The sequence below is a fragment of the Paroedura picta genome, chromosome 5 (genome assembly GCF_049243985.1).
Source record: "Paroedura picta isolate Pp20150507F chromosome 5, Ppicta_v3.0, whole genome shotgun sequence".
NCBI lineage: Eukaryota > Metazoa > Chordata > Lepidosauria > Squamata > Gekkonidae > Paroedura > Paroedura picta.
Genome location: NC_135373.1, coordinates 109,745,693 through 109,758,186, shown reverse-complemented (window position 1 = coordinate 109,758,186; position 12,494 = coordinate 109,745,693). Strand labels below are relative to the sequence as shown.

Sequence of the window (12,494 nt, the reverse complement as noted above, 5' to 3'; positions counted from 1 at the left end):
CCAATTCACTGTTGCCAACATTTTTTTTTAATTAAGATTAACGGTGATTACCGAAACAGCTAGTGGGGTCCATATTTTAATACAGCACTGCAGCATCCCCATATATGCATAACTGAATCCTGGACGTGAACATAGCAAAGTTAGTGGCTGGCTTGAGAAGCTAAAAGCGACACGATGCTTGGTGTTGTACATTTACCAGAGAGGTGAATTCTGCCAGTCCCTGTGCAGCAAGCAAAAAGACAGGGGCAAGCAATCTAATTATCTGTTACTGTTTGGCATATGCTAGCACATGCAGAATGACTCACTCATCGGGGTACTTAAAAGGGGGAAGGAGATTTATTCTTTGGGAGACTTTTGGAAGCCTTGAACGGGAGTATTGATGCTACTGGAAGTTATACTCGGGTGCTTTTCTAAGGAAACCTTCCGCATCACTGCTAGCAGCTCCCAAGAGAAAAAAAAGCAGACACCGTTTTCTGCTATAAAAAAAGAGAGAAGCATCAAAATTCTAGAATCGTTCCGCTTCCCCGACAATCAGACATCACTTCTGACCCGCACACAAACCCTAGTAGATAATCCTAAAGTGTGTGCCAGCAGAGACCTTTTCACCCCAGTACCCTCTTTGCAAAAGCACTGTCTGTTTGGAGAGGGATTGTAAACAAGATCAGGATTTCTTTTTTAGCCCAAGCCAGATTGCTTCAAGGAGGGGAGGGGGGAGCAGCAGACAATTATGGTCCTACCCTCCCTCACCCTAATCCCTGGCATGGCAACATCATTCCGGCAGTGTGACTCCCACTGCCTGCTGTCACGGCACTACCTACACATACATTCTGCCATAGCAAATTGGTGTTACCGTACAGTGTTAACTCTTAACAGCTAAGGCATCCAAATGCATAGGTTTTGTACGCACAGTATACAGGAATCTGTAAGGAATCTCTCCTTCATCGCATCTCTCACGATGCTATCAACAGAGCACAGAAATTGCTGTCAAACGCTAAGGGAATGGGAAGCCTTTTAGACCAATGAAAATCACCGATGCCAGTTTTTGGGGCTCTGAGCAATAAGACAATATTTTGGGAAGCAGAGTGTACACATACACAGAGTTGTTGATAGCTGATTTTTAACCTGGTTTTATTTCTCAAAGCAAGTATAGAAGGTGCAAATGCATTTTCAGGGGAGAAGGGGGACATGGTCAGGCTTTTGGGAAGCCACACCACCTCTCCAGAACAATCACATTCATGGGATTCAGAGCATTCAGACGTTCCAGGTAGGGAGCAAAACTGGGGATCCTAATGCACAGGTGACCTGCCAGTGCCACATCGAATAAGTCTCTCCCTTTAAACTCCTCTCCTAACTCCTGTATAGCTGACCCAAGGCAGTGGCCACCTAATTCCATACTCATGACCAGTCATGAAGGCGAGAACAACACATTATCCCCAGAGAGGGGAGGAGGAGAGAATTCCAGCTTGTGGTCAGCCTGGCTGAAAGTGCCAAAGGGACAATCAAAGTGTTCGAATGGATTCAAAGGATCCCAAGCACGCAGTTACATAAACTCCTTCCCCAGGGCAGATTGCAAGGGAAACTTGGGGGGGAATAGTGTCAGACAGAAAGAGCGGGACCTTCCCACCCATGCTTCTCCAGAGCTTCCCGGGACGGGCAAGTTCTGGGGTTGGCGAAGAATCCACCCAGGTCCCTGCCCTTTGCCCTCCTCACGCACCTGTAGGACACCTGTTTCCTGAAGGTGAGACTCTTCAGCTTCTCTTCCAGCGACTCTTCCTTCTGGCCGGCCAGCCCGGGCTCATCCAGCTCCGCTCCTCCCGCGGCCGAACTCCTCGGCTCGCCGCCACCCTCGGCTCCCCGGCAAGCGCTGCCGCCGCCGCCGCCGCCCCCCGCCGCTCCTTTCTCCTCGACGGCGGCCGACGGCGGGTTCATGGCGGTGCTGAACGGACAGCGACCCAGCGGGAAGGCGAGGCAGGCGAAAGGCGCCGGCGGGCCGCAGGGCACGGCGGGACTGCGGGCTGCCTCCGTCGCTGCTGGCGCCGGGCCCCCGTCAGCGAGCCACTCGCCCGGGCGGCTAGCAAATGGCAGCGGCACCTTCCCGCAGCATCCATCGGCGGCCGCACTGGCTGCAGCGGGGCATTGTGGGAAACTCCCTGCCGCCCGCCTCCGCTCGGGCCAATCAGCGCCGCCTCCCCGCCGCCGCCTGCCACGCCCGCGGGAAGAGCCCGCCGGGCGGCCAGGGGGGAATCAGGGCGCGGGGTAGGGGGCGGCTGCGGCTTCCTTTCCCGAGCAGCCCGGGGCTGGGGGGAGAAGGAAAGACCCACACACACACACACACACACACACACAACTCCTGTTAGCCAGATAGGAGCTGCACTTTCAAAGAAGAAGCACAATAAAATCAAAGTCCAGTAGCACCTTTAAGACCAACAAAGATTTATTCAGGGCGTGAGCTCACACCCTGAATCAATCTTTGTGGGTCTTAAAGGTGCTACTGGACCCTGATTTTATTGTGCTACTTCAGACCCACACGGCTACCCACTTGAATCTATCCTGAAAGAAGCAGCAGCAGCCTTAAGCACATTCGAAATGCCAATGGAGTTACGGGGTGTCTCTGAAGAGCAAGTTCAGAATTCACTCGGGGACGAAGGCGGCGGGGGAAGGGGGCAGCCGAGGAATGTGAACCTGCCTGTGGGCTGTCACATCGAAGGCTTCTGACTCACTGGGCTGCCCCCGGGCATCAACAGCGCCCAGGGAAAGCGTGCATTATTCACCGCCGCAAGCAAGTTCCCTGCAGAAAGGAGGACTTGCTTGCTTAGCCTTTGAATTCTTAAGAAAGACCGAGAAACAGAGAGAGAGAGAAACCGCTCCCTCTACAAGCGGGTGGCATCGCTCCTCCATGGGGCACACTCCGACTGAATGCAAACACATCTGCAGAACTGACTGAGTCGATGTATAATAAAAGAGGGCGTTCAGAGGTCTAAAAAAAAGTTAAGTAACTTTCTCCCCACCCCCCCCCCAACCCTTCCTGGGTTTAATTTCCCTGGCAGCTGTTTCCCCATTCAAAATCAGACTTGAGATCTCTCAAAGGGTGGCTTCTGCATGGAAGGTTATCAACAGCAGGAGGAGTGTTGGAAACTAGAGAGGTGGTAACAAATGTTTTGGAATCCACACGTCAGCTCCACATACAGAAAATGTGTTAGTTTACACAGTGTAACTGCCTTATTAAAACATTTCGTCCCTGTCCTTTCATCCAAAGGGAATACAAGAACTCCATGGGATAAGACCATTTGTTCTTCTAGACCAGCGGTAGTCAACCTGTGGTCCTCCAGATGTCCAAATTCTGGCAGGGTCTCATGGGAATTGTAGTCCATGGACATCTGGAGGACCACAGGTTGACTACCCCTGTTCTAGACAACCATCCTGTTCACCATGGTGGCCAAGCAAACGCCTTGGAAGGCCACAATCAGGCACCAAAACCAAGCCACCTTCAGACATGGTTCTGTTGTGTTATCATGGCTAATACTAACTGAATGCCCATTTCTGATTCTTTGAGTCTTTTAAAAACCACCTCAAATGTTTGCAGCCATCACCAGGGAAGACCATGAGTGAATTGTGTATTGTGCGAAGTAGTGCCTGGCCTGTGTCTCCTGCCCACAGGGAGCAACAGAGAGCAGCTTAGAACCAAATTTAAAGCAATCAGGTAATCAAAGGACCAAACAGAAATAACTACAATAAAATTAAAAGGCTGTTTCCAATAAACTAAACCATCCCCAGCACTGCAAACTCTCAGAAATGATAGTTAGAAAAGAGAAGAGCTTGGGTTTTTATACTCTGCTTTTCACTACCTGAAGGAGTCCCAAAGCAGCTTGCACACACTTTTCCCTTCCTCCCCCCACAACACACACCCTTCTCTGTGAGGACTGTGGCTAGCCCAGGGTCACCCAGTTGGCTGCATATGGAGAAGTGGGGAAGCAAACCCAGATCTCCAGATGAGAGGCCATCGCTATTAACCACCACACAATGCTGCCTCTTCTTTATTTATACTCTGTGTTTCTTCACAGAAGGGACCCAAAGTGCCTGACATCATTCTTCTCTTCTCCAATGCATCCTCAAAACAACCATGCAAGGTAGGCTAGACTGAAAACATATGACTGGCCTAAGGTATTCATCCCTGAGAGCCAGTTTGGTGTAGTGATTAGGAGTGTGGACTTCTAATCTGGCATGCCAGGTTCGATTCTGCTTTCCCCCACATGCAGCCAGCTGGGTGACCTTGGGCTCACCACGGCACTGAGAAAACTGTTCTGACCCAGCAGTGATATCAGGGATCTCTCAGCCTCACCCACCTCACAGGGTGTCTGTTGTGGGGAGTGGAAAGGGAAGGCGACTGTAAGCCGCTTTGAGCCTCCTTCGGGTAGGGAAAAGGGCATATAAGAACCAACTTTTCTTCTTCTTCTTCTAGATCTCCCAGATCCTATTCAGATGCTAACCAATATACCACATAGGATAGTTTGAAACATCCCCCTCCCAAACCACCAAATAACTTTTGGTCTATGGCCCTTGAATGAGCCTGCACTATTTGGATTCAAGAGCAGCTTATGTTCTAGCCAGTTGCTTCCTGGTTGTATGATTTTTGGTATTGTATTGTCATTATATTTATTAATATTGTAAGCTGTTTGAGGAATTGGCAAATAGACCTGTGTATCCATTTTACTGCAGCAGGGTAATTAATGTTAACAGCAGGCTTGTGACGGCTCTGTGCTTGCAGGAAAAAGGAACCTGTCATTCTAGACAAGGAATGCTGCCACCAAAAACAGCAGCCCATTACAAGTTTTCCTCTAATGCAACATTTAGTTCCACTTATCTTGTGTCCCAACATCATCACACTGAGAGTTCCTAACCAAAGAGGGAGAGGAAGGAAAGGATTTCTCTTTTATGAAACTAGAGCATTAAATCTAGCATACAGTGTATGCCACCTTGCTAGCCTTGTTCCCATTTTCCTCTAGTCAGAAAATTATATTCTTGAGAGGTAGGTCAAGAGCATGAGGCCTGCTCTAAATCTGCTCAGACAGCATTTTATTTACACATTAATCTCTTCTAAGTTACCGGCATCCTTACACAATGCCAGCAGGATGGCTTTAGTGCACAGCAGAAGGGAACATCTAGCTCTTGAGAACAACCTTTAGCTACAAAGATGGCAGACAGGGATAGATTCATCCCTTAAAAGATCTGGTCAGACCTGGGTGGGCACCTCCCCACAGGAGTTTGTTGTTGCAAGCTGACCGTCTCATTTCACTTGCCCTAAAGAACAATGCTCTTTCTGAGGGAAGCTTCAGACCAGCATGGTGTAAGGGGTAGAATTGCCTAAGATTTGGGAGACCCAGTTTTGGATCTCTGCTCTCTTATGGAAGCTCTCTTGAGTGATCTTGAGCTGCTTGCATATTCTCAGTGTAACCTACTTTGCTGGGTTGTTGTAGAGATAAAATGGAGGAGAGGCAAACAATGTAAGCTGCTCTGGGCCCCCTTGAGGAGAAAAGGATATGTGAGATAAATAAATAACTAATTGGCCCATTAGAAATGAGACAGCCCATATCTATGTGAGATGTATAAATGTAATTATGAGATGGAAGATTAGCATTTAAACGCGTCTGTTTTTGTTCTTGACAACAGAAATTCCAAATGATGATAAAAAGTTATAGTCATTAAGATTAGCTCTGTGCATGCTGCCACCAGTGCGCCCCCCCCCCCCGCTGCCCTGCGGTGCTGGCTGGGTAGCAGAAGGTAATAAAGCTGCATCCAAGAAGAAGAAGAAGAGTTGGTTCTTATATGCCACTTTTCCCTACCCGAAGGAGGCTCAAAGCGGCTTACAGTCGCCTTCCCATTCCTCTCCCCACAACAGACACCCTGTGGGGTGGGTGAGGCTGAGAGAGCTCTGATATCACTGCTCAGTCAGAACAGTTTTATCAGTGCCGTGGCGAGCCCAAGGTCACCCAGCTGGTTGCATGTGGGGGAGTGCAGAATCGAACCCGGCATGCCAGATTAGAAGTCCGCACTCCTAACCACTATACCAAACTGGCTCTCCAAACCAGATCTTAGACTCCAAAGTGGTTGCAAAAGCTCCTTATTCTTCTGCCCAGCCTCCAGCTGCAGCTCCCTGTCTTGTCAGCTCAAATGAGCCAATTGGCTATGTACTGGAAGGAAGTTCCAATCTAAAAGGCAGCACACCAGATTATCAAGAATGCTGCTGGCTGCAAAAGGCTGTAAGTCATCAAGCGTGAGGGCAGAGATGTTGCTGACAATCTATACTATCTTGGGGCTAGGAGGCCTAGGTTGCAGATGCAGCTACCTGTGACCTGCTTTGTCTGATGATGCTCTTGGATTGCCTGAAAGAACCTTTGATTCATTGGAATATCAGACCTTACATTCTGTCCGTCCTATTTACATTCTGCTTTGGATACTAATTTGCCTTGTCTTCTAGTCCGCTTGTCTTTGCTTCTCTCCAACAGAGAGTTGAAACCTGAGACCAGCATACATACCCCCAAAACGGGATATGGCAAATAAAATTCCCTAGACAAGGAACTCCATAATATCTCCCCCCCCCCCCAAAACACACCATATTTTAGGTTATGGGAGGAATATAGAGGAGTTCAAAATATTGGTTTATATATCTCTATACAGCAACAGAAGTTCAATTCCACCATATAAGGAAGGTCAATATTCAGCAACAGAAGTTCAATTCCACCATATAAGGAAGGTCAAGCTGAGAGTGTATAACTGAGCCAAGGTCACACAGCAAGTTTCCATGGAAGAGTGAGAATTTGAACCTAGGTGTCCTGGATCCTAGGCTGACACTTAAAAACTATACACTGAATGTTTGCCTCCAATGACTATTCAGAGGATTAAAGTCTTAAAATCTTGAGTATGTTGTATAGCAATGATGCTTAATCAAAACATGTTATTCCTGGACTTTCCCCAACCGTTCTGTTATTCTTGAAATAGTTTTCCCCTCTATATCTCGCAAAAATCAAATAAGCTCCAGTTGATGCATTGAGGATTATAGATTGGCATCACAGACACAAAATTTAAATGAAAGGTTTCAGGAGGCCGTAGCAAGGCTATATTTAAACATTCAAGATGATTTTTGAGACACGGCCTTTCCAATAGATGCGCTGGAAAAATCTTGGTATTGTAGTTTAATGCAATGCCTCCCATCACAGGAGGAAAAAGGAGGTGCTGCATGAATCACAATGCTAAAATTTTCTAGTTTTTTTTAAATAGCAATCTTTAATTTTTCTAGTATTATATTTTAAGAGGCTGTTTGAAGGTAGGGCCTTTCAAAAAATAAATTCCACCTTACCTCTTGACTAGCATCATCACCCAAATCACAGTTCTAATAAGTGACAAAACACTATCCATTTCATTTTATTATTATTTATTATTATTAGCTGAAATAATAAATTATTATTATTATTTGATATATTACCTGACACTCTTGGTATGTCGGCTCATGGTGGGTTACAAAAGAGTCCAATGAAATAAAATCCCCAATTAAAACCCCATTAAAAACCTGTATCCTTATTTTAAAAAACAAATAAACCAAGAGTACAGTACAGATGGCAGTAAAATAGCTAAGCCCTCCCTATAATGGAAGGCTACCAGTCAGGGTGGTGCCAGTGAGTGTGACAATTGGTCATGCCAATGATAGAGCCAATATGGCATCATATCTTCCTAGAGGGACCCTTCAGATCTTCCTCTGGCACTGGCTTCTTATTAAGATTTATTGGCCCATAAGCCATACACCTAAAAGTTCAAGAACTTCTTTAAAACAGTAAAACAGAAATATGCTACAGCAGAGAATCTTGACATAAACCGCTCAAAAACAATCTTGATCTTACAGTATCAGGAAAGGATGAATACTTCAGGATCCATTTTCTCAGAAATTTATCTCTTTTGGCTTTATATTTTGGACAGTAAAAGGGAACATGGGGTAATATATCAAGTTTGCAATCACAGTAGCGCTGGTTTGAAGGTCCTTGGAGAAAACAACCCTTCTCCTGGGTTATTGGTTGCAGCTTGCAATCATATATGACTGTCTCAATTTAGAAACTGTTAATATGTTAGAGGCAGATCGAATTCAGTGGAGGATTTCATTCTAAGGTACAGTGATGAACATTTATGGCTAGCATCTCTTTAAAGAGCATTCCAGCCATATTTAAACAGTTTCTGTATAAGTAGAGATTGTTCTTTTTGAGTTAAATGTTCTGTTTTACATAACCTCAAATGCCTCATTTTAGCATCTACAACGTCGTGCCAACTTGACCAGCTGTTTTCATATGCTAATGTAAGAACTGAGGTGTTTTTTTTAATATTTATATTTTACTAGCTTCAAAGCCTGTTCCTAAGAACGGGCCTTGAAAGGGTCCCCTCCCCTGGCCCCCAACCAGGCAGCTTAAGGTGGCTTTTGGGCCGCAACTCACAGCTGGATCAAATGGGGCAGGCGGGGCCCTCATTAGCAGACCCTGCTTAGCAGGCCAAGAGGCCCTCCTTAGCAGGCCCTCCACCACAGCCCTTTGCCCAGGGCCCTCTCCCCTTACCTGCTGCTGGCTCCAGGTACAGAGGCGCGTCTGAGAGCAAAGAGGCTAGAGTCCAAGGACACAGGGTGGAAGCTGCAGGAGCAGGGCCAATCGGGGTGCAGCCTGATTGGCCCTATTCCAACTTGGACAGTCGGACACGTTCCACCCCCCAGGCTGTTTCTCAAATATATAGAAGAACCATGGATAAGGATTATGGTCTTCCAGATCAATATTGAAATTTTTGGGAGGTCAAGTCGCATTACATTAGAAGCAATACATGGTGGCAAAGTTACCATTTTGTACAAAAACTGATTGAACTATCTCAAGTTGTTCTATTGGTCCCAGGGACCAAAAGTGCAGTATTATAAGAGTCTTATAAGCTTTTTAAAGTGATGGGATATATTGGGAATCCTTGAACATAGAAGAACTTTTTTAGTGCCAGCTGAACTAAGCCGATTTTCTGTTTAAGATATGTTGACTTCACGTGTATCAATTTTCTATATTTTGTTTGATCTTCTTGAGGTTTTCATAAATACCATAATTTTTGTTATCATTTATTGCTAATAATTCACCATTACAATAGTGTAGCATTACAGAAGTCAATTTAGGATAAAATATTATCAGTTTTTGAATAGTGTATGGTTGGTTATGGATTGAGTCCTAGTGGGTAATTTTGCATGATTTAATTCTTCTCCTAGACCGTTTACGCACTGGAGGTTTCATGCCAGGCTGCAGGCTGGAGTTTTAGTCGTGGCAGGTTGCCCCACCTCTTCCTGCACCCAAATGAGGGAGCATTTGGCCCAGTGCACCTCATCCGCCCCCAATTTGTGCTCCTGCACGGGAGCTGGGGCACTGAAGTTCCCAGTGCATAAATGATCCTAGTGGGTAGCTGTGTTGGTCTGAAGCAGCAGTCCAGTGGCCCTTTTAAGTTTTATTCAAGGTGTGAGCTTTCATGTGCATGCATTCTTCCTCAGATACTGAGCAAGATGGTCCACTACTGCTTGGCCAGTGGGTGTCAACAGGGAGGCCAATTGATCAGATGGTTTTAATGTGTCATGTTAATACTACAGACCAAATCCTATTTTACTGTTATTAACAGCCCCATCTTGTAAATCGTCTTGAACCCCTCTGTGTCATCTGTCTTGAGTCCCAGTGAGAAAGGCGAACTAAAATCAAGGTAAAAAAAAAACAACAACAGACTTTTTCATTTTGTTTGGATGTTTCAAAATCTGTGAAATCACTAAGATAATCTTTTCCTCAGCTGAACAGTATGAAAGCTTGTAGTCTGAAAAATGAGCACTGCTCTGACCATATTTATCTTTAATGAACTCTATTTTAGACCACTTTTCACTATTTCTTCTAATATACAATTTTGCCCTTTAAGAGATTTCATCCTCTGTTTTTTTTTCAAAACCAAACCAATGCTTTTAGATGTACATCAATGAAGCCAGTCCCAGTTCCAAGGCCTCGTCCACACATTTTGATCTAGCACATCTACCACATTTCATAGGAATGTGCCCCCATGTGGTGACAGCTGGAATTCATGTATAGTGAAAGACTGCCAGTCCTACAACAAGCTACACAAGGTACCTCCATTATGGCACAGATGAGAACTGGGCAGATAAAGTCAGGCATAAGCACTCTTGCAAGTTCAGGATGATGAACCCACTTCACACTGCCCCACACGGAAGTAAACTTTTTCTTCCAAAAATAAAATTCTGTTCTCTCATTGACTGAGCTGCCCAAGTAGCATGGGTTTGTTGTTGTTGTAAAATAATAAAGCTACCTTTTCCATCCTCTTATTGACAAATCATTTGATTTTAGCTCAGCCCTGGAAAAAAAGGGACAGTGTAAGAGCCTTCTTAACTAAAACTCTTTCAGAATGGACCTTGAGGTGATGTTAAAGTCCACCAAAATAAAAAAGATTTTATTTTGTGTACAGGGAAAAGTTTGCTAGAACAAGGAGTTGAAGCTTTGATACAAAATTCACTTGTTGTACAGTGGGTAGATCTCAAAATACAGGCTTTCGCGATGTATAGAAGCTGTGTCTTAGTTTCTGAGTTCTTAACATTTAGAGGTTTCTGTTTCTGTGTTCACCTAAACACTTCAGTATTTTGAAAGTTCCTTTGAAGATGAGTGCCCGATGTTAGAATCCTAATCTTCCTTCCTTAGAAACACCAGTGTCCCTCTAACTCCTAAGGTGTCCATAGCAGCCTCTTTTCACACCAGTTCCAGGAAATCCTCACGATCAGTTTTCCCTTTTAACTGGGTAGGGATCCTTCTCTCTCTCTAGATTTCAAGGCCAGGCCTCCCCACCACCACCACCACCACCACCATACACACACAAAAGGGCAGGAGGCACTGGCAACTTCAAACCCTAATTGTGAAATTCACAGTAGTATCTTGCCTGTACTACTGGTATATGGAGTTAAAATGGGCTTCGGTCTGAACCAGCAAGGCCTCATATAGCTTCTCCATTACACATACCTGCACACTCATTGCAGTGTTTTATTTTGCTGTCTCATTCCACAGCATCTCTTCCTCGCACTTACCTAATTCATTCTTATTTAACTGCCCCATTACATACACCGCATACACAGGGACACGTTGGGTTCACTTACACAATGCTGCGCATCTTCCCTCCTCCTCCTCTCTCACACGTACTTCTCACACATGCTGTTATTTAGATATACTCACACATCTTCTAAAGGCATTCCTCATCTCTCTCTTGTCGTTATCTAACTATACATTACACACAAACACCTTTAGTTTCTCACACTTATCAGTACATTATACACAGTCATCCATACGGTTTCTCTTGCATTCAGGTTGTGCCTGCCCTGGAGGTCTACAGTCCAAAATATGTTGCCTTCCATATAAAAGCTTCACATGTAGGCAGATATGGAGCTGCTATGCAAGCAGTCCAGGCTGGTTGTTCTATATTTCCCTTCTGCATTACAGGGGGAAAGACACCGCCTGTCGGAATTATATATTTAAAAACTGAAGCTTAAAAACATCAATCTGCTGTGAGGAAAAGATGCTGTTGGGGAATCAAAAGGCTCTGCTCCAAATGAGCCACTGAAACAGAACCAGGGTCCAAAGTTGCAGTGGTTCTTAATCTCCTCTGGATATTCTAGAACACACTTCTGCTGCAAACAATGGCTCGATGAACAGGCCTAAATACCTGCATGCATGCTCACACTACGGAATAAAGCAGGGGGGTTGCCTCAGCTGAGACTGGTAGATGCTTCTCCAAGCTTTAAGAGGGAGACCACTTGAGCTACACTTGCAACCTTCAATTCTTCCCCACCAGCACGTACCCAAACCCTTCCTTCCTTCCTTCCTTCCCTCCTTCCTTCCCTCCTTCCTTCCCTCCTTCCTTCCTTCCCTCCTTCCTTCCTTCCCTCCTTCCTTCCTTCCTTCCATGTTAACAAGTATGGCCAGGGAAGAGTGAAACCTGTTTCTACATAGCCCTGCTACGAATGACAACTGTAGTCCTACACAAGAGGTCCGAGGGTATAGAAGATGCAGCTGAAGCTGAGCAAGTCCGAATCTGGAAGACGATGGGAGAGAGGTAGGGTTGAAATAGAAACATACCTGATAGGATGTAGATTACGGGCCATTTCATGTTCTCCCCTTCCTCAAAACCGGTCATGTCCTTCGAGGATTTTGGAATAACCCATTTAACCTTCCATCCCTGCTGCTACTAAATTTAAACACCTGCAGCCACATTTGTTCACATGCAATCTGACCCGCCCTCCTTTGATTTTAGGCTGCAGCATCTTTAAGGGAACAGAATCCCTTGAGTTTAAAAGTTGTGATAGTACTAAAACACAAGTGTGAGATAAGCATGGTGTGGTGGAGAAGTGCGGCAGCCTCTAATCTGGCAAGCCTGGTTTGATTCCCTGCTCCTCCACATGCAGC

General features: G+C 45.4%; 1 protein-coding gene across 5 annotated transcripts in view; it reads right to left on the bottom strand.

Annotated features, from left to right (window-relative positions):
* The window catches only part of DGKI (diacylglycerol kinase iota), a 267,208-nt gene extending 254,917 nt beyond the window's left edge, over nucleotides 1-12,291 (bottom strand). For 2 of the 5 annotated variants that reach the window (XM_077339872.1, XM_077339875.1), the window contains exon 1: nucleotides 1,715-2,218. In XM_077339872.1, coding sequence (XP_077195987.1) covers nucleotides 1,715-1,929 — 215 coding nt within the window. In that variant the 5' untranslated portion in view covers nucleotides 1,930-2,218. Of the gene's footprint in view, nucleotides 1-1,714; nucleotides 2,219-12,167 lie in introns of those variants that run through there. The other 3 variants (XR_013231404.1, XM_077339877.1, XM_077339873.1) reach the window with 3 other exon arrangements.
* Between the last annotated feature and the right edge of the window lie 203 nt (nucleotides 12,292-12,494).